This window comes from Haliotis rubra, unplaced genomic scaffold (genome assembly GCF_003918875.1).
Source record: "Haliotis rubra isolate DU_JTF1 unplaced genomic scaffold, ASM391887v1 Scf1533, whole genome shotgun sequence".
Lineage (NCBI taxonomy): Eukaryota > Metazoa > Mollusca > Gastropoda > Lepetellida > Haliotidae > Haliotis > Haliotis rubra.
In genome coordinates, this window is record NW_025765485.1 from 129,482 (window position 1) to 152,364 (window position 22,883).

The 22,883-nt window shown below is 43.9% G+C and overlaps 1 protein-coding gene across 1 annotated transcript; it reads right to left on the reverse strand.

Annotated features, from left to right (window-relative positions):
• Positions 1 to 6,361: 6,361 nt before the first annotated feature.
• LOC124270654 (xylosyltransferase 1-like) lies at positions 6,362 to 20,904 on the reverse strand. Its single transcript, XM_046705691.1, has 5 exons — positions 20,832 to 20,904; positions 19,160 to 19,449; positions 14,084 to 14,189; positions 13,074 to 13,411; positions 6,362 to 8,175 (listed from the first exon to the last, which is right to left on the reverse strand). Exons 1-5 carry the CDS (start codon positions 20,902 to 20,904, stop codon positions 7,513 to 7,515), a joined length of 1,470 nt encoding a protein of 489 aa, XP_046561647.1. The 3' UTR covers positions 6,362 to 7,512.
• Positions 20,905 to 22,883: the final 1,979 nt, after the last annotated feature.

Sequence of the window (22,883 nt, forward strand, 5' to 3'; positions counted from 1 at the left end):
ATTATCAGTTCAGACAAGTAAATATCTTCCCAACCAAGTAAAGATTTCCCCAGTTAAAGATACAGACAAGTAAAGACTTCCCCACAAGTAAAGAAGTTATCAGTTCAGACAAGCAAACACTTTCCCACCATTATCATCAGTTCAGACAAGTAAAGACTTCCCCACTGTTATCAGTTCAGACAAGTAAAGACTTCCCTACTGTTATCAATTCAGACAAGCAAACACTTCCCCACCGTTATCAGTTCAGACAAGTAAAGACTTCCCCACTGTTATCATTTCAGACAAGTAAAGACTTCCCCATCGTTATCATTTCAGACAAGTAAATACTCCCTCACCATTATCAGTTCAGACAAGTAAAGACTTCCCCACCGCTACCAGTTCAGACAAGCAAACACTTCCCCACCCCCATCTGTTATCAGTTACCAGTTCAGACAAGCAAACACTTCCCCGTTATCAGTTCAGAACCAGTAAAGTATCAGTTCAGACAAGTAAAGACTTCCCCACCATTATCAAGTTCAGACAACTAAAGACTTCCCCATATTTATCAGTTCAGACAAGTCAGAAAGACTTCCCCACCGTTATCAGTTCAGACAAATAAAGACTTCTTACGTTATAGATACACAATTGAAATAAAATTTTCAAAATAATTCTTAGAACTTAACATATATGGAAAAATTATGAGATGATAAAACCACCTTGAACACCAGGTCCACTGAACATCAGCCATAGCTGAATGTCAGATCCACTGAACACCAGCCACAACTGAACATCCGGTCTATAGAACACTAGGTTGCAAACAAACTTCTGAAGCCAATGATAAACATTGCTTGACTTTTTCAATATGAAATCATGAGGCATATCAACAAAAACGTAAACACTGATATGATTGATATGATGCAGTGGCACTGTAACTGGATACATTTGATCAGAAAAATGATGAAATCTTATCAACTAAAACCCGCTCAAGGATACAGTCAGTAGGGGGCGAAGCATCATTATCCAGCACACTCATCAACTGTCCGTGGTTGAAGATTTGTTCAAGTTGCATGCAGCTACATGGTGGACTATGTATTGACACACATGCACACTGACACACATGCGTACTAAGCACTTAAATGTCTCATCTTGAACACAGGTTTCATACACATATCAGCCAAAAGAACATCATGTAAGAGAATGAAAGGGAAACTCAAGCTGATCACAGGAGCTTAATGAACAAGACATGTGAGTCACAATGGTCACATGAGCATCAGGACATGTCAGTCACGATGGTCACATGAGCTGATCAAACAACAGGACATGTCAGTCAAGATGGTCACATGAGCTGATCAAACATGAGGACATGTCAGTCACGATGGTCAGAGGAGCTGATCAAACATCATGACATGTCAGTCACAATGGTCACATGGGCTGATCAAACATCAGGACATGTCAGTCACAATGGTCACATGAGCTGATCAAACATCCTGACATGTCAGTCACAATGGTCACATGAGCTGATCAAACATTTTGACATGTGAGTCACAATAGTCGCATGAGCTGATCAAACATCCTGACATGTCAGTCATGATGGTCACAGGAGCTGATCAAACATCATGACACATGAATCACATTGGTCACATGAGCTGATCAAACATCATGACAGTTAATCTTGTTATTTGAACATCATCATGTCATGGTGTGGGACCATGTGAGCTGACTGGACATGTTCATGCATAGTGAACAGATCCCCTGAGACATAGTGAACAGATCCTCTGTGACATAGTGAACAGATCCTCTGAGACATAGTGAACAGATCCCCTGAGACATAGTGAACAGATCCTCTGTGACATAGTGAACAGATCCTCTGTGACATAGTGAACAGATCCCCTGTGACAAGACAGAAGACAGCTCATAGTGAACAGATCCCCTCTGACAAGACAGGAGGCAGCTCATAGTGAACAGATCCCCTGTGACAAGACAGGAGGCAGCTCATAGTGAACAGATCCCCTGTGACAAGACAGGAGGCAGCCTATATAGTGAACAGATCCCCTGTGACAAGACAGGAGGCAGCTCATAGTGAACAGATCCCCCAGACAAGACAGGAGGCAGCTCATAGTGAACAGATCCCCTGTGACAAGACAGGAGGCAGCTCATAGTGAACAGATCCCCTGTGACAAGACAGGAGGCAGCTCATAGTGAACAGATCCCCTGTGACAAGACAGGAGGCAGCTCATAGTGAACAGATCCCCTGTGACAAGACAGGAGGCAGCTCATAGTGAACAGATCCCCTCTGTGACAAGACAGGAGGCAGCTCATAGTGAACAGATCCCTGTGACAAGACAGGAGGCAGCTCATAGTGAACAGATCCCCAGACAAGACAGGAGGCAGCTCATAGTGAACAGATCCCCTGTGACAAGACAGGAGGCAGCTCATAGTGAACAGATCCCCTGTGACAAGACAGGAGGCAGCTCATAGTGAACAGATCCCCTGTGACAAGACAGGAGGCAGCTCATAGTGAACAGATCCCCTGTGACAAGACAGGAGGCAGCTCATAGTGAACAGATCCCCTGTGACAAGACAGGAGGCAGCTCATAGTGAACAGATCCCCTGTGACAAGACAGGAGGCAGCTCATAGTGAACAGATCCTCTGTGACAAGACAGGAGGCAGCTCATAGTGAACAGATCCTGTGACAAGACAGGAGGCAGCTCATAGTGAACAGATCCCCTGTGACAAGACAGGAGGCAGCTCATAGTGAACAGATCCCCTGTGACAAGACAGGAGGCAGCTCATAGTGAACAGATCCCCTGTGACAAGACAGGAGGCAGCTCATAGTGAACAGATCCCCTGTGACAAGACAGGAGGCAGCTCATAGTGAACAGATCCCCTGTGACAAGACAGGAGGCAGCTCATAGTGAACAGATCCCTGTGACAAGACAGGAGGCAGCTCATAGTGAACAGATCCCCTGTGACAAGACAGGAGGCAGCTCATAGTGAACAGATCCCCTGTGCAGCTCATAGTGAACAGATCCCCCTGTGACAAGACAGGAGGCAGCTCATAGTGAACAGATCCCCTGTGACAAGACAGGAGGCAGCTCATAGTGAACAGATCCCCTGTGACAAGACAGGAGGCAGCTCATAGTGAACAGATCCTCTGTGACAAGACAGGAGGCAGCTCATAGTGAACAGATCCCCTGTGACAAGACAGGAGGCAGCTCATAGTGAACAGATCCCCTGTGACATAGTGAACAGATCCCCTGTGACAAGACAGGAGGCAGCTCATAGTGAACAGATCCCCTGTGACATAGTGAACAGATCCCCTGTGACAAGACAAGAGGCAGCTCATAGTGAACAGATCCCCTGTGACAAGACAGGAGGCAGCTCATAGTGAACAGATCCCCTGTGACATAGTGAACAGATCCCCTGTGACAAGACAGGAGGCAGCTCATAGTGAACAGATCCCCTGTGACAAGACAGGAGGCAGCTCATAGTGAACAGATCCCCTGTGACAAGACAGGAGGCAGCTCATAGTGAACAGATCCCCTGTGACAAGACAGGAGGCAGCTCATAGTGAACAGATCCCCTGTGACAAGACAGGAGGCAGCTCATAGTGAACAGATCCCCTGTGACAAGACAGGAGGCAGCTCATAGTGAACAGATCCCCTGTGACAAGACAGGAGGCAGCTCATAGTGAACAGATCCCCTGTGACAAGACAGGAGGCAGCTCATAGTGAACAGATCCTCTGTGACAAGACAGAAGGCAGCTCATAGTGAACAGATCCCCTGTGACAAGACAGGAGGCAGCTCATAGTGAACAGATCCCCTGTGACAAGACATGAGGCAGCTCATAGTGAACAGATCCCCTGTGACAAGACAGAAGGCAGCTCATAGTGAACAGATCCCCTGTGACAAGACAGAAGGCAGCTCATAGTGAACAGATCCCCTGTGACAAGACAGGAGGCAGCTCATAGTGAACAGATCCCCTGTGACAAGACAGAAGGCAGCTCATAGTGAACAGATCCCCTGTGACAAGACAGAAGGCAGCTCATAGTGAACAGATCCCCTGTGACAAGACAGGAGGCAGCTCATAGTGAACAGATCCCCTGTGACAAGACAGGAGGCAGCTCATAGTGAACAGATCCCCTGTGACAAGACAGGAGGCAGCTCATAGTGAACAGATCCCCTGTGACAAGACAGGAGGCAGCTCATAGTGAACAGATCCCCTGTGACAAGACAGGAGGCAGCTCATAGTGAACAGATCCCCTGTGACAAGACAGGAGGCAGCTCATAGTGAACAGATCCCCTGTGACAAGACAGGAGGCAGCTCATAGTGAACAGATCCCCTGTGACAAGACAGGAGGCAGCTCATAGTGCACAGATCCCCTGTGACAAGACAGGAGGCAGCTCATAGTGAACAGATCCTCTGTTACAAGACAGGAGGCAGCTCATAGTGAACAGATCCCCTGTGACAAGACAGGAGGCAGCTCATAGTGAACAGATCCCCTGTGACAAGACAGGAGGCAGCTCATAGTGAACAGATCCCCTGTGACAAGACAGGAGGCAGCTCATAGTGAACAGATCCCCTGTGACAAGACAGGAGGCAGCTCATAGTGAACAGATCCTCTGTGACAAGACAGAAGGCAGCTCATAGTGAACAGATCCCCTGTGACAAGACAGAAGGCAGCTCATAGTGAACAGATCCCCTGTGACAAGACAGAAGACAGCTCATAGTGAACAGATCCCCTGTGACAAGACAGGAGGCAGCTCATAGTGAACAGATCCCCTGTGACAAGACAGAAGGCAGCTCATAGTGAACAGATCCCCTGTGACAAGACAGAAGGCAGCTCATAGTGAACAGATCCCCTGTGACAAGACAGAAGACAGCTCATAGTGAACAGATCCCTTGTGACAAGACAGGAGGCAGCTCATAGTGAACAGATCCCCTGTGACAAGACAGGAGGCAGCTCATAGTGAACAGATCCCCTGTGACAAGACAGGAGGCAGCTCATAGTGAACAGATCCCCTGTGACAAGACAGGAGGCAGCTCATAGTGAACAGATCCTCTGTTACAAGACAGGAGGCAGCTCATAGTGAACAGATCCTCTGTGACAAGACAGAAGGCAGCTCATAGTGAACAGATCCCCTGTGACAAGACAGAAGGCAGCTCATAGTGAACAGATCCCCTGTGACAAGACAGAAGGCAGCTCATAGTGAACAGATCCCCTGTGACAAGACAGGAGGCAGCTCATAGTGAACAGATCCTCTGTGACAAGACAGGAGGCAGCTCATAGTGCACAGATCCCCTGTGACAAGACAGAAGGCAGCTCATAGTGAACAGATCCTCTGTGACAAGACAGAAGGCAGCTCATAGTGAACAGATCCTCTGTGACAAGACAGGAGGCAGCTCATAGTGAACAGATCCCCTGTGACAAGACAGGAGGCAGCTCATAGTGAACAGATCCTCTGACAAGACAGGAGGCAGCTCATAGTGAACAGATCCCCTGTGACAAGACAGAAGGCAGCTCATAGTGAACAGATCCTCTGTGACAAGACAGGAGGCAGCTCATAGTGAACAGATCCCCTGTGACAAAACAGGAGGCAGCTCATAGTGAACGGATCCTCTGACAAGACAGGAGGCAGCTCATAGTGAACAGATCTTCTGTGACAAGACAGGAGGCAGCTCATAGTGAACAGATCCCCTGTGACAAGACAGAAGGTAGCTCATAGTGAACAGATGCTCTGTGACAAGACAGAAGGCAGCTCATAGTGAACAGATCCTCTGTGACAAGACAGAAGGCAGCTCATAGTGAACAGATCCTCTGTGACAAGACAGAAGGCAGCCAATAGTGAACAGATCCCCTGTGACAAGACAGGAGGCAGCTAATAGTGAACAGATCCCCTGTGACAAGACATGGGGCATGTCAGTCTACTATATACATATATTTATAAGTTAATATACATGGGGCACTTCAGAGCAAGAATTGGTTGACGTAGATATGTCAACGAGGAAGTAGTTCTACAGGATATTCCAAGTCCTGCATCAAAGTAAGTGATGGTATTAACAGATCTTCCACTCACCTGAAATGTCTAAACCACTTCCATGGGATGTGGACAACTCATATTATTTTCTTAATTTCAGTATCGAAAGAAATGCTATTTACGACAACCAATTCACATAGTAGAGAGGCACTTGGGACTTGATAAACACGGGACACATACAGGTGGAGACAGGTGAGTAGCACTTCTACATACATGACAGAGGTCCAGCACAGTGCAGCAACTAGCTAGCCAGTCATGGCTGCAGTGGTATGTACACACAATCAGACACTGCTTACATACACGTGGCCACACAACAGTTCATTGTATCACATTCCACACAAACAAGCTGCACATTGCAGAAACAATATGAGATATGTATCAGTTGTAACCATGGTGATATCCATCAATATGTGTCAGCAGTAAAACTTGTGATATCTGTCAGCCAGTAACTATGGTGACTTATGTCTATTAAAATGTTAGCAGTAACCATGGTGACGTATGTCTATTAACATGTTGGTAGAAACGATTTTGATATCTGTTGATCAATATGTGAGCAGTAACCATGGTGATATCTTTTAGTCAACAAGTCAATTGTAACCATGGAGACATCTTTCAGCCCATAAGTGATGGAAGTAACCATATCTGCCAGTAATCATGGTCAGCTGTAACCATGGTGACAAGAGGTTCATTATCACAGCAAGAGGTTAGTCTTAGTCAGCAAAACTACACTTTTGTTGTGAGCCCGCTGTTTACCAGACATCCAGGTCGACTCATCATATCATCAATACAGTGTAGTACAGACCAATCACCTTCCTTAGTAGGGGATCCCCTGACCAGACCATGCCTACACTTCTGTTGTGAGCCCGCTGTTTACTGGACAAGGAGCATCCAGGTCGGATTGCCCAAGCACCTCCCTTGGTGGGGGTTCTCTGTTTCAACTTGAAGTTAACTCTGTCATATTCACAGCTAATTTTAATCCGGTCAGTAAAGGACCTCCTTGAGCCACACAGATTCTGTATATTTAGACACAAACATTTTGATACCAAAGTTTTTAAAAAGTCTTATAAATAATAAAAGATCATAAAAAGACGTGTCTGAATTTGTTTGGCACAATCACTCATCAGTGACTTTTCAGAATGTCAAACATCATTTGATAGCAAAAGTAAAAACATTTTGTCAGCATAAACCACAATTCAATACATTTGATGCTCATTTACTAAAACACAGGAATAAGGAACCATATCTTCCTGATGATCAACATGATTCCACTAGAGGAGTGAGTGAGTGAGTGAGTGAGTGAGTGTTGGAGTGAGTGAGTGAGTGTTGGAGTGAGTGGGTGAGGTTGGAGTGAGTGAGTGAGTGAGTGAGTGAGTGAGTGAGGCATGCTATCTCACCACCCCTCTATGGAGGAATCTAGACAGATCGTACCCTTTTATCACCATGACTTAGTGTTGAATGAAACAAGTTGACTAACTTCCTAAGCACCCCTACTGTTATCTGACTGGAGCAAACTTAGCTCCAACACTTGAAAGATCTGACTTTGGATCAGGTGATCTTGAACTCCATGATGTTTTTTTGCACTGTTCTAACACAAGGCAGGTGTTAGACAGATCCTCTATGGTACATGACCTCTGAACCTGCCAAAACAAAGGCACTAAACTGTCCACCCAGTTTTCCAGGTCCTTCCCCACCTTCTTGGCGTTCACTGCTGCCTGAGTCTGTAGGTCAGCATGCTTAGGAACGTTCAGCACATCCCGGAATTCAGAGAAGTCTTTGGATGCGTAGAAGCCTTGTGGTCCACTGTGAGCTCTGTAGATCTCGGCGGCAGAGATGGGGTGTCCGTCATACACAGTGAGGGGGATGACGAGGAAGGAGGTCTCCGCCAGGAGCTGCAGGTTGTACATCAGCTTCACCTGCCAGATTCCGGGACGCAGAGGCCGGTTCAGCTGCGGTTTGTGGGACCCAGTGTGTCCACTACTGAGGACCTTCACATCATACGATGCAGCTATGACATTGACTGGGTCAATCCATGCCACTGAGATCACAAACTCAATCCCAGCTCCCCAAACATGACGCAATACCACATCATCATAGGGGCCGATAAGTTTTCCGTAATTTCGGAATAAAAGTTCTTTGGGATCAAAATCTGTTCCCACCTACAAAAGAAAAGACATCATCAATATATCCCTCAAAGAATAGTTGATATGCATCTAGCATACAATTATTTTTCAACTTATCTTATAATTTTCTCCTTTCTCTTCAATCTACTAAACAACCATTCATCAGAACTAATAACTGATGATAAAAAGAACTTGAATAAGTCTCTACTATTCTGCAAACATTATTTTCCTACCATACACATCAAATGTTCTCAATCCTGGTCTAGTAATCTAGTAGTCCTGTGGTCTGTGGTTTAGAGGGCTATACGTACAGTGGTCTAGTGGTACAGTGGTATAATGGTCTAGTGGTACAGTGGTATAATGGTCTAGTGGTCCAGTGGTATAATGATCTAGTGGTCCAGTGGTCTGTGGTTTAGAGGGCTATACGTCCAGTGGTCTAGGGGTACAGTGGTATAATGATCTACTGGTCCAGTGGGCTAGTGGTCTAGTGGTACAGTGGTATAATGATCTAGTGGTCCAGTGGGCTAGTGGTCTACTGGTATAATGATCTAGTGGTACAGTGGTATAATGGTCTAGTGGTACAGTGGTATAATGGTACAGTGGTATAATGGTACAATGGTCTAGTGGGCTAGTGGTATAATGGTCTAGTGGTACAGCGGTAAAATGGTCTAATGGTACAGTGGTATAATGGTCTAGTGGTAAAGTGGTATAATGGTACAGTGGTATAATGGTCTAGTGGGCTGGTGGTCTGGGTAGCTAGTGGTACAGTGGTATCATGGTCTAGTGGGCTATTTGTACAGTGGTTTAATGGTCTAGTGGGTAGTGGTACAGTGGTATGGTCTAGTGGGCTAGTGGTACAGTGGTATAATGGTCTAGTGGGCTAGTGGTATAATGGTCTAGTGGGCTAGTGGTACAGTGGTATAATGGTCTAGTGGCCTAATGGTACAGTGGTATAATGGTCTAGTGGTACAGTGGTCTAATGGGCTAGTGGTCTAATGGTACAGTGGTATAATGGTCTAGTGGTCCAGTGGTATAATGGTCTAGTGGTATAATGGTCTAATGGGCTAGTGGTATAATGGTCTAGTGGTACAGTGGTATAATGGTCTAGTGGTACACTGGTATAATGGTCTAGAAGTGGTACAGTGGTCTGATGGTCTAGTTGCCCAGTGGGCTAGTGGTACAGTTGTCTAATGGTCTAGTGGGCTAGTGGTATAATGGTCTAGTGGTACAGTGGTATAATGGTCTAGTGGTACACTGGCATAATGGTCTAGAATTGGTACAGTGGTCTGATGGTCTAGTTGCCCAGTGGGCTAGTGGTACAGTTGTCTAATGGTCTAGAAATGGTACAGTGGTATAATGGTCTAGTGGTACAGTGGTATAATTGTCTAGTGGGCTAGTGGTATAATGGTCTAATGGGCCAGTGGTACAATGGTCTAGTGGTACAGTGGCATAATGGTCTAGTGGTATAATGGTCTAGTGGTACAGTGGCATAATGGTCTAGTCGGCTATTTGTACAGTGGTATAATGGTCTAGTGGGCTAGTGGTATAATGGTCTAGTGGTATAATGGGCTAGTGGTACAGTGGTATAATGGTCTAGTGGTACAGTGGTATAATGGTCTAGTGGTATAATGGTCTAGTCGGCTATTTGTACAGTGGTATAATGGTCTAGTGGGATAGTGGTATAATGGTCTAGTGGTATAATGGTCTAGTGGTACAGTGGTATAACGGTCTAGTGGTACAGTGGTATAATGGTCTAGTGGGGTAGTGGTACAGTGGTATAATGGTCTAGTGGTACAGTGGTATAATGGTACAGTGGTAAAGTGGTACAGTGGTATAAAGGTCTAGTGGTACAGTGGTACAGTGGTCTAATGGTACAGTGGTATAATGGTCTAGTGGTACAGTGGTATAATGGTCTAATGGGCTAGTTGTACAGTGGTATAATGGTCTAGTGGGCTAGTGGTACAGTGGTTTAATGGTGTAATGGTACAGTGGTATAATGATCTAGTGGGCTAGTGGTACAGTGGTATAATGGTCTAGTGGTACAGTGTTACAATGGTCTAGTGGTACAGTGGTATAATGGTCTAGTGGTCTAATGGTACAGTGGCATAATGGTCTAGTGGTACAGTGGTATAATGGTCTAGTGGTACAGTGGTATAATGGTCTAGTGGTATAATGGTCTAGTCGGCTATTTGTACAGTGGTATAATGGTCTAGTGGGCTAGTGGTATAATGGTCTAGTGGTATAATGGGCTAGTGGTACAGTGGTATAACGGTCTAGTGGTACAGTGGTATAATGGTCTAGTGGTATAATGGTCTAGTCGGCTATTTGTACAGTGGTATAATGGTCTAGTGGGTAAAGTGGTACAGTGGTATAAAGGTCTAGTGGTACAGTGGTATAATGGTCTAGTGGTATAATGGTCTAGTGGTACAGTGGTATAATGGTCTAGTGGGCTAGTGGTACAGTGGTTTAATGGTGTAGTGGTACAGTGGTATATAATGGTCTAGTGGGCTTGTGGTACAGTGGTATAATGGTCTAATGGTACAGTGGTATAATGGTCTAGTGGTGGTATAATGGGCTAGAGGTACAGTGGTATAATGGTCTAGTGGTCTAGTGGTATAATGGTCTAGGAGGGGTAGTGGTCTAGTGGTACAGTGGTATAATGGTCTAGTAGTGGTACAGTGGTATAATGGTCTAATGGTCTAGTGGTACAGTGGTATAATGGTCTACAGTGGTATAATGATCAGTGGTCCATAATGTGGTCTAAAGGGCTAACGCCCAGTGTGGTCTAGGGGTACAGTGGTATAATGATCTACTGGTACAGTGGGCTAGTGGCCAGTGGTACAATGATTCCAGTGGTCCAGTGGGCTAGTGCGGTCTAGTGGTATAATGGTCTAGTGGTACAGTGGTATAATGTCTAGTGTGCTAGAGTGGTATAATGGTACAGTGGTATAATGGTCTAATGGTACAATGGTCTAGTGGGTACAGTGGTATAATGGTCTAGTGGTACAGTGGTAAAATGGTCTAATGGGCTAGTGGTATAATGGTCTAAGTGGTATAAGTGGTATAATGGTACAGTGGTATAATGGTCTAGTGGGCTAGTGGTCTGGGTGGCTAGTGGTACAGTGGTATCATGGTGGGCTAGTGGTACAGTGGTTTAATGGTCTAGTGGGTAGTGGTACAGTGGTATAATGGTCTAGTGGTACAGTGGTATAATGGTCTAGTGGTACAGTGGCATAATGGTCTAGTGGTCTAGTGGTACAGTGGTATAATGGTCTAGTGGTACAGTGGTATAATGGTCTAGTGGTATAATGGTCTAGGCTAGTGGTCCATTAATGGTACAGTGGTATAATGGTCTAGTGGTGCAGTGGTATAATGGTCTAGTGGTATATATGGTCTAGTGGTACAGTGGTATAATGGTCTAGTGGTGGTATAATGGTCAGTGGTACAGTGGTCTGATGGTCTAATTGCCCAGTGGTCTAGTGGTACATAATGGTCTAGTGGTAGTGGTACAGTGGTATAAATGGTCTAGTGGTACTAGTGGTATAAATGGTCTACAGTGGTATAATGGTCTAGTGGCAGTGGTACTAGTGGTACAGTGGTCTAATGGTCTAGTGGTACAGTGGTATAATGGTCTAGTGGTACAGCGGTATAATGGTCTAGTGGGCTAGTGGTATAATGGTCTATGGGCCAGTGGTACAGTGGTCTAGTGGTACAGTGGCATAATGGTCTAGTGGCAGTGGTATAATGGTCTAGTGGTATAATGGTCTAGTGGGCTTATTTGTACAGTGGTATAATGGTCTAGTGGGTATAATAGTGGTATAATGGTCTAGTGGTACAGTGGTATAATGGTCTAGTGGTACAGTGGTATAATGGTCTAGTGGTCTAGTGGTACGTAGTGGTATAGTGGTCTATATAATGGGTACAGATGGTATAATGGGCTAGTGGTATAATGGTCTAAAGTGGTACAGTGGTATAATGGTCTAATGGTACAGTGGTATAATGGTCTAGTGGTACAGTGGTATAATGGTACAGTGGTATAGTGGTGGTACAGTGGTATAATGGTCTAGTGGTACAGTGGTATAATGGTCTAGTGGTATAATGGTACAGTGGTATAAGTGGTATAGTGGTCTAGTGGTACAGTGGTAATAATGGTCTAATGGGCTAGTGGTACAGTGGTATAATGGTCTAGTGGTGCTATAAGTGGTACAGTGGTATAATGGTCTAATGGTACAGTGGTATAATGGTCTAGTGGTACAGTGGTATATATGGTCTATGGTACAGTGGTATAACAGTCTGGGCAGTGGTATAATGGTCTAGTGGTACAGTGGTACAATGGTCTAATGGGCTAGTGGTACAGTGGTATAATGGTCTAGTGGTACAGTGGTATAATGGTACAGTGGTATAATGGTCTAGTGGTACAGTGGTATAATGGTCTAGTGGTACAGTGGTATAATGGTCTAGTGGTACAGTGGTATAATGGTCTAGTGGTATAGTGGTCTAGTGGTACAGTGGTATAATGGTCTAGTGGTACAGTGGTATAATGGTCTAATGGGCTAGTGGTACAGTGGTATAATGGTCTAGTGGGCTAGTGGTACAGTGGTTTAATGGTGTAATGGTACAGTGGTATAATGGTCTAGTGGGCTTTTGGTACAGTGGTATTATGGTCTAGTGGTACAGTGGTATAATGGTCTAGTGGTCCAATGGTATAATGGGCTAGAGGTACAGTGGTATAATGGTCTAGTGGTATAATGGTCTAATGGGCTAGTGGTACAGTGGTATAATGGTCTAGTGGTACAGTGGTCTAATGGTCTAGTGGGGTAGTGGTCTAGTGGTACAGTGGGATACTGGTCTAATGGGCTAGTGGTACAGTGGGATACTGGTCTAATGGTCTAGTGGTACAGTGGTATACTGGTCTAATGGTCTAGTGGGCTCACCTCCAGAGTCTGGAGTCTTCCTATGATTGTCTTTGGTTGGAGGATGGAATAGTGATGTTTTGGATGCATGTGTGTTTCCATGGTGATGATGTTGCCTGTAGCAACCTCCTCGACTTCGTGAAGGACCAGGATTCCATGAAAGTGGTCAGCCTCATAGAACACATTGGCCTCCAGTGTTTTCATAGGTCGATATGTACATGATACAGATTGGCGGGACAGTTCTGCAACTCCCAGCCTCACAAATGACTGGTAGAATGTTGGGTAGGCATCCTTGACCTTGGCTATCTTGTCCAGATGATGGTATTCGTTTTGCCAGTAGCTGGTTAAGCCAGTCATGTCTGAAACATACACACAATTGTTTCTCAAAACAAATGATGCCTTTAAATGTATTTTTATAATTGAAAAACTCATTTTTCATATCTAAAACATGAATATTGTTACATTCCACTGCCTGAATCCCTGCTGTTTAGTATGTACAGTACCTCTGTTCAGTATGTACAGTACCTCTGTTCAGTATGTACAGTACTTCTGTTCAGTATGTACAGTACTTCTGTCAATTCAGGCTGTGTAAGTTTATGGTTGAGAAGACAGCCTTCATGCCACAGGTCTAAGACACTGTACCAGCACAGAGAAACCAACTAGGAAGGAGTGCACAATCACAACAAACCTTGCACCCTGCAGATCACATCAGAACTTTCAACTGGGTCCAGCAGATCACATCAGAACTCAGTCAACTTGGCCCAGCAGATCACATCAGAACTCAGTCAACTGAGTCCAGCAGATCACATCAGAACTCAGTCAACTGGGTCCAGCAGATCACATCAGAACTCAGTCAACTGGGTCCAGCAGATCACATCAGAACTCAGTCAACTGGGCCCAGCAGATCACATCAGAACTCAGTCAACTGGGTCCAGCAGATCACATCAGAACTGTCAACTGGGCCCAGCTCATCACATCAGAACTCACTTTTCCATCAGGTATCCTTTATAGATGTTAAAACAAATTCTTACCTTGTTGGAAATTACCGAATAAATAGACGTCTAAACTATTGATTATCTCCTGGTTCACTATAGGCTCAAATTTTCTTGCAAAGAAAATTGGTTTTTGCTCATAGTTCTGAAAAAGATTTAGAAAATGATTCAGCCACAAGAGCTTCAACTCTTTAACAACAAGAAGGCTCTTAATTAGTCATCATCATGAAAAGAAATTATGAATGAAAATCTGGACTTAAATAATACTGTACTCAACAAAGAAATTCCACAACTTCAGGAAGACACGGACGTGATCTCAAAATGTCCATACAGTGGCTGTTGTCAGTCTATCACATGTCTGTTTACATCCACATGAACGTGATCTCACAATGTCCATATACTAGCTGATGTCAATCTGCCACATGTCTGTTTAGATCTCAATCTCACAATGTCCATATACTAGCTGATGTCAATCTGCCACATGTCTGTTTAGATCTCAATCTCACAATGTCCATATACTAGCTGATGTCAATCTGCCACATGTCTGTTTAGGTCTCAATCTCACAATGTTCATATACTAGCTGATGTCAATCTGCCACATGTCTGTTTAGATCTCAATCTCACACTGTCCATATACTAGCTGATGTCAATCTGCCATGTCTGTTTAGGTCTCAATCTATCAATGTCCATATACTACCTGATGTCAATCTGCCACATGTCTGTTTAGGTCTCAATCTATCAATGTCCATATACTAGCTGATGTCAATCTGCCACATGTCTGTTTAGGTCTCAAAGTCAATATCTCACAATGTCCATATACTAGCTGATGTCAATCTGCCACATGTCTGTTTAGATCTCAATCTCACAATGTCCATATACTAGCTGATGTCAATCTGCCACATGTCTGTTTAGGTCTCAATCTCACAATGTCCATATACTACCTGATGTCAATCTGCCACATGTCTGTTTAGATCTCATTCTATCAATGTCCATATACTAGCTGATGTCAATCTGCCACATGTCTGTTTAGAGGTCTCATTCTATCAATGTCCATATACTACCTGATGTCAATCTGCCACATGTCTGTTTAGGTCTCAGTGTCTATCAATGTCCATATACTAGCTGATGTCAATCTGCCACATGTCTGTTTAGGGTCTCAATCTCACAATGTCCATATACTAGCTGATGTCAATCTGCCACATGTCTGTTTGGGTCTCAGTGTCACAATGTCCATATACTAGCTGATGTCAATCTGCCACATGTCTGTTTAGGTCTCAATCTCAATGTCCATATATACTGATGTCAATCTGATGTCAATCTCAATCTCACAATGTCCCACATGTCTGTTTGTTTAGTCTCAATCTATCAATGTCCATATACTAGCTGATGTCAATCTGCCACATGTCTGTTTAGGTCTCAATTCTATCAATGTCCATATACTAGCTGATGTCAATCTGCCACATGTCTGTTTAGGTCTCAATCTCACAATGTCCATATACTAGCTGATGTCAATCTGCCACATGTCTGTTTAGGTCTCAATCTCACAATGTCCATATACTACCTGATGTCAATCTGCCACATGTCTGTTTAGGTCTCAGTGTCACAATGTCCATATACTAGCTGATGTCAATCTGCCACATGTCTGTTTAGGTCTCATTCTATCAATGTCCATATACTACCTGATGTCAATCTGCCACATGTCTGTTTAGGTCTCATTCTATCAATGTCCATATACTACCTCATGTCAATCTGCCACATGTCTGTTTAGGTCTCAATCTCACAATGTCCATATACTAGCTGATGTCAATCACATGTCCACATGTCTGTTTGTCCATATCTCAATCTCACACATGTCTGTTTGTCCATATACTAGCTGATGTCAATCTGCCACATGTCTGTTTAGGTCTCAATCTCACAATGTCCATATACTAGCTGATGTCAATCTGCCACATGTCTGTTTAGATTCTCATTCTATCAATGTCCATATACTACCTGATGTCAATCTGCCACATGTCTGTTTAGGTCTCAATCTATCAATGTCCATATACTAGCTGATGTCAATCTGCCACATGTCTGTTTAGGTCTCAATCTCACAATGTCCATATACTAGCTGATGTCAATCTGCCACATGTCTGTTTAGGTCTCAATCTCACCTGTACATATGCTGATACTGTCAATCTCTAGAATATGGCACATGTCTAGAGGGTGTGGCTGGTTGGATTGGGATTAATATAGGTCTCAATCCCTATACTACCTGATGTCAATCTGCCACATGTCTGTTTAGGTCTCAATCTCACAATGTCCATATACTAGCTGATGTCAATCTGCCACATGTCTGTTTAGGTCTCAATCTCACAATGTCCATATACTACCTGATGTCAATCTGCCACTTACATGTCTGTTTAGGTCTCAATCTATCAATGTCCATATACTAGCTGATGTCAATCTGCCACATGTCTGACCTAAACAGACATTAAACGGACGTAGCTGAGTAACATCGCTAATATATTGACGTGAATGAAACTCGGCTGGTATATGGACATTGTGAGATTGAGACTTTAAACAGACATGTGGCAGATTGAGCCTCAGCTGGTATAGACATTTAGTGGGTGAGACCTAAAACAGACATGTGGCAAGATTGACATCAAGTGAAATATATGGACATTGCTTGAGATTGAGACTCAAACGAACATGTGGCAGATTGGCCATCAAGCCTAAGTATATGGACATTGTGAATTGAGACCTAAACAGACAGCATGTGGCAGATTGACATCAGGTATAGGATTATATGTGACAGTTGACTGTCCTAGCTAAGAATGAGACCTAAACAGACATGCTTGGAATTGACATCAGGTAGTATATGGACATTGTGATTATGGGACCTAAAACAGACATGTGGCAGATTGACATAGAGGCATAATATGGACATTGATGAATTGAGACCCTAAACAGACATGTGGCAGATTGACATCAGGTAGTATATGGACATTGTGAAGTATGAAGACCTAAACAGACATGTGGCAGATTGACATCAGCTGAGTATATGGACATTATGACACTGCGAACCTAAACAGACTATGTGAGATTAGCCTCCATTGACATGCTCAGGCATTGTGGGAATTGGAGACTATATGGACATGTGGCGAATTGACATCCAGCTAGACCTAAACACAACATGGCAGATTGACATCGACTAGCAATATGGACATTGATAAGGCAGAGACCCTAAACAGACATGTGAGATCTAAGCTGAGATATGGACAGTGATAGATGAGTGAAGCAGACAGGTAGCAGATTGGGCATATGGACATTGGTGATGGTTGGGTGTCTAAACAGACATGTGAACCGACATCAGCTAATATATATGGACATTGTGAGATTGAGATCTAAACAGACATGTGACAGGAATTGACATCAGCTAGTATATATGGACATTGTGAGATTGAGACCCTAAACAGACATGTGGCAGATTGACATAGATTGAAGTATATGAACATTGATTAGAATGAAATTCTAAACAGACATGTGAGATTGACATCAGGTAGTATATGGACATTGATGAATGAGACCTATACAGACATGTGGCGAATTGACATCAGTAGTATATGGACATTGTGACACTGGGACCTGAAACAGACATATTGGCAGATTGGCATCAGGTAGTATATGGACATTGTGAGATTGGACCCTAAACTAGACACCGCAGATTGACATCAACTAGTATATGGACAGTATGACATGAAGGCCTAAACAAGACATCATGGCAGATTGACAGTCAGCTTCTATATGAACATTAAATGCAGGAATACAAGACCTAAACAGACATGTAGCAGATTGGCATCAACTGAATATATGGACATTGATAGAATGAGATCTAAACAGACATGTGGCAGAGTGACTGTCAGGTAGTATATGGACATTGCGAGATTGAGATCTAAACAGATGTGGCAGGATTGACATCAGCTAATATATGGACATTGTGAATTGAGAACTGGTATACTGGCAGATTGACATCAGCTGATATATGGACATTGAGATTAAGCTGAACAAACTTCAGCGAATTGACATCCAGGTAGTATATGGACATTGTAATTGAGATCCTTCTAACAAAACATGTGGCTTGAATTGACATCAACTGATATATTGACATTATGGAGTTGGGAACCTAAACAGACATGTGGCAGAGTGTAAGCATCAACTAATTATATGGACATTGAGTGAATGAGACACCTAAACTGGAGACATGTGGCAAGGAATTCACATCAAGTAGTATATGGACATTGATAGATTGAGACCTAAACAAGACATGGCAAGATTCATAACATCATCGGAGTATATGGACAGTGTGAGATTGAAATCTAAACAGACATGTGGCAGATTGACATCAGCTAGTATATGGACATTGTGAGATTGAGACCTAAACAGACATGTGGCAGATTGACATCAGCTAGTATATGGACATTGTGAGATTGAGATCTAAACAGACATGTGGCAGATTGACATCAGCCGGATTATATGGACATTGTGAGATTGAGATCTAAACAGACATGTAGGCAATTGAAGCATCAGCTAAATATATGGACATTGTGCGAGATCACACGTTCATGTGGATGTAAACGGACATGTGATAGACTGACAACAGCCCTGTATGGACATTGCCCGAGAATCACGTCCGTGTCTTCCTGAAGATTGTGAATTTCTTTTGTTGCAAGTACAGTATTATTTAAGTCCCAGATTTTCATTCATAATTTCTTTTCATGATGATGACTAATTAAGAGCCTTCTTATTTGTTAAAGAGTTGAAGCTCTTGTGGCTGAATCATTTTCTAAATCCTTTTCAGAACTATGAGCCAAAAGTATTTTTCTTTGCAAAAAGAATTTGAGCCTATAGTGAACAGGAGATAATCAATCAAGTTTAGGCGTCTATTTATTCGGTAATTTCCAACAAGTGAGGAATTTGTTTTTAACATCTATAAAGGATACCTGATGGAAAGAGTGAGTTCTGATGTGATGAGCTGGGCCCAGTTGACAGTTCTGATGTGATCTGCTGGACCAGTTGACTGAGTTCGGGATTCAATTCTGATGTGATCTGCTGATGTGGGCCCAGTTGACTGACGTTCTGATGTGATCTGCTGGACCCAGTTGACTGAGTTCTGATGTGATCTGCTGGACCCAGTTGACTGAGTTCTGATGTGATCTGCTGGGCCCAGCTGACTGAGTTCTGATGTGATCTGCTGGCGCCCAGTTGTGACTTGAGTTCTGATGTGATCTGCTGGAGCCCAGTTGACTGAGTTCTGATGTGTGATCTGCTGGACCCAGTTGACTGAGTTCTGATGTGATCTGCTGGGCCCAGTTGACTGAGTTCTGATGTGATCTGCTGGACCCAGTTGAAAGTTCTGATGTGATCTGCAGGGTGCAAGGTTTGTTGTGATTGTGCACTCCTTCCTGAGTTGGTTTCTCTGTGCTGGTACAGTGTCTTGTCAAGCCTGTGGCATGAAGGCTGTCTTCTCAACCATAAACTTACACAGCCTGAATTGACAGAAGTACTGTACATACTGAACAGAGAGTACTGCACATACTGAACAGAGGACACTGTACATACTGAACAGAATTACTGTACATACTAAACAGCAGGGATTAGAAGGCAGTGGAATGTGACAATATTCATGTTTTAGATATGAAAATGAGTTTTCAATTATAAAAATACATTTAAAGGCATCATTTGTTTGAGAAACAATTGTGTGTATGTTTCAGACATGACTGGCTTGGCAGCTACTGGCAAAACGAATACCATCATCTGGACAAGATAGCCAAGGTCAAGGATGCCTACCCAACATTCTACCAGTCATTTGTGAGGCTGGGAGTTGCAGAACTGTCCCGCCAATCTGTATCATGTACATATCGACCTATGAAAACACTGGAGGCCAATGTGTTCTATGAGGCTGACCACTTTCATGGAATCCTGGTCCTTCACGAAGTCGAGGAGGTTGCTACAGGCAACATCATCACCATGGAAACACACATGCATCCAAAACATCACTATTCCATCCTCCAACCAAAGACAATCATAGGAAGACTCCAGACTCTGGAGGTGAGCCCACTAGACCATTAGACCAGTATACCACTGTACCACTAGACCATTAGACCAGTATACCCACTGTACCACTTAAGCCATTAGACCAGTATCCCACTGTACCACTAGACCACTACCCCACTAGACCATTAGACCGCTGTACCACTGTAGACCATTATACCACTGTACCCTATTACTAGCCCATTATACCACCCATTAGCACTGACCACTAGACCATTATACCACTGGACCACTAGACCATTATACCACTGTACCACTAGCCCTTTGTACCACCATTGGACCATTATACTACTGTACCATTACACCATTAAGCCACTGTACCACTGGCCCACTAGACCATTAGCCCATTCCACTAGCCCATTGGATACCCACTGTTCACCACTGGAGCCATTAGCCCGCTGTACCCACTGGGCCATTATACCACTGTACCCGCTAGACCATTATACCACTGTACCACTAGTACCACTATACCACTATACCACTGCACTGATTCCACCATTCCATTACCCTAGCCCATTCCACCATTCCATTATACCATTCCTGTACCACTAGACCATTATACCATTGGACATTCCTTCCATTCTCCACTGTACCGCCATTCCATTCTCCCCATTCCAGCCCATTAGACCCTTATACCACATTACCATTATTTCCACTAAACCACTTTGTTCCTTCCTTCTCCATTACCACTTACCACTTTCCATTCCTTTCTGCCACTGTTCCTTCTCTTCCATTATTCCATAACCTTTCTTCTCCATTACTTCCATTATTCCATTATACCCTTTTCCATTATTCATTCCATTCTCCTTACCATATTTTCATTTCCATTCATTTGCTTTCTTTTCCATAGACCATTTCCGCTTCCCTTTTTCTTCCATTATACTGTGGCCGCCACTCTGTTTACCATGCTCACTATACCATTATATTCCATTCTTTCTTTGTTCCTTTATTCCGCTGTTCCATTATGGCCTTCCTCCTCCATTGTTTCGCTAGACCATTTATCCTGTGCCACTGGTCTCCATTGTACCGCTGTGTAGTCCTTGTGGGGCTGTCCTTTCTAGACCATTCTTTTCCATTCCATTATATCATTCTGTGCAGACCTCCACCTGCTGTGCCACTGTGCCACTGGGCCATTCTTCCTGTTTCGCTTTTCCATTTGTACTACTGTGCCACTGGGGCATTATGTTTTCGTGTCTCTGTGGATTATGTCTCTATTGTCTGTGGGTGCCATTCTTTTCCACTGGGATCATTATACCACTGGGTGTGCCATCCTGCCACTGGGTCCTGGGATTATGCCACTGTTCGGTCTGGCCGACTGTTCACTGTGCCACTGCTGGGTTGTACCACTAGGACCATTGTGTGTCTGTGCCTCTGTGCATCATTAGACTCCTGTGTCTCCACTCTCCATTGTGCTCACTGTACCATTCACTCGTGTTCCACTGTACCGCTAGACCGTTGTGGCTTAGTGTACTCTAGACCATGGTGTTTCTGTGTACTAGCCCACTGAATCAGCATACCACTGTACGATTAGACCATTAAACCACTCTACCACTGGCCCATGAACCATTATACCATGTACCATCTGCACCATTAATAGGTATACCACTGTACCACTAGACCATTATACCAACTGTTGCCATTAGACCACTGTGCCACTAGACCATTATGTACCACTGCACCAATTAATTTCTAGCCATTTAACCGCTGTGCCGCTATACCATAATGCCGCTGTACCACTAGCCCACTGGACCATTATACCACTGTACCACTTCAGGGACCGTTATACAAATGTACCACTGTACCATCATGCTACCAGATCATTAAACCGCTTCCCACTAGACCATGATACCACTGTGCCACTGGGCCTAACCCATTGCCACTAGACCGTTATACCACTGTGCCACTGGACCGTTACACCTGTGCCACTGGACCATTATACCACTGTGTATACCACTGTACCATTTTACCACTGCACCACTATGCCACTGACCATTATGCCACTGTACCGCTGAACGGTTATACCACTGTACCATTATACCTGTAGCCAACAATGTACCCACTGTTGATATACATGGGTGTTGCTGGCCGATTATTGATATTGACCACTGTACCCGCTGGCGCTGGGCCAACTTACCGTACCACGCTGCCGCCACTTGTACCACTGTACTAGACCATTATGCCACTGTACCACTGACACTAGACCGATATGCCACTCTTACTGGACCGTTATACCACTGTCTAGATCCATTATACTGCTAGACCACGTTATGCTATCCCACTAGATCATTATGCGTACTGGCCGATGCACCATTATGCCAGTAGACCATTATACCACAATGCCACTAGATCATTATACCAAATTGCCATGCCCATTATACCACTGGACCATTGATGCTCACTGCCCACTGAATACGTTATACCTAGATGGACTAGATTTATGCCGCTATACCACTAGACCATTATACCACTAGACCTGTATACCACTGTACCACTAGATCATTTGTACTTACTGTGGCCCATTAGACCATTATACCGCTACTGAGTTATACCACTGTAGCCACTAGACCATTATACCACTGGACCCTAGACCATTGTACAACTGTGCACTGGACTGAACGTAGACCATCAGACCACTGTGTGCAATTCCTAGACCATTATGCCGATTATGTACCACTAAGACTAATTATACCACTGTACCACTAGACCATTATGCCACTGACCACTAGACCGTTGACCCACTGTACCA

Bases quoted from the DNA above. Each gene is read 5' to 3' on its own strand.
- LOC124270654 (XM_046705691.1), bottom strand. From the start codon at position 20,904: ATGGAAGTAATGGAGAAGAAAGGTTATGGAATAATGGAAGAGAAGGAA. The intron at 14,190-19,159 runs GTCAGTCAACTG...AATCTTTTTCAG, and splicing joins CCAGCAGATCACATCAGAAC to AACTATGAGCAAAAACCAAT. The intron at 8,176-13,073 runs GTGAGCCCACTA...TTTCTTTTGTAG, and splicing joins GAAGACTCCAGACTCTGGAG to GTGGGAACAGATTTTGATCC.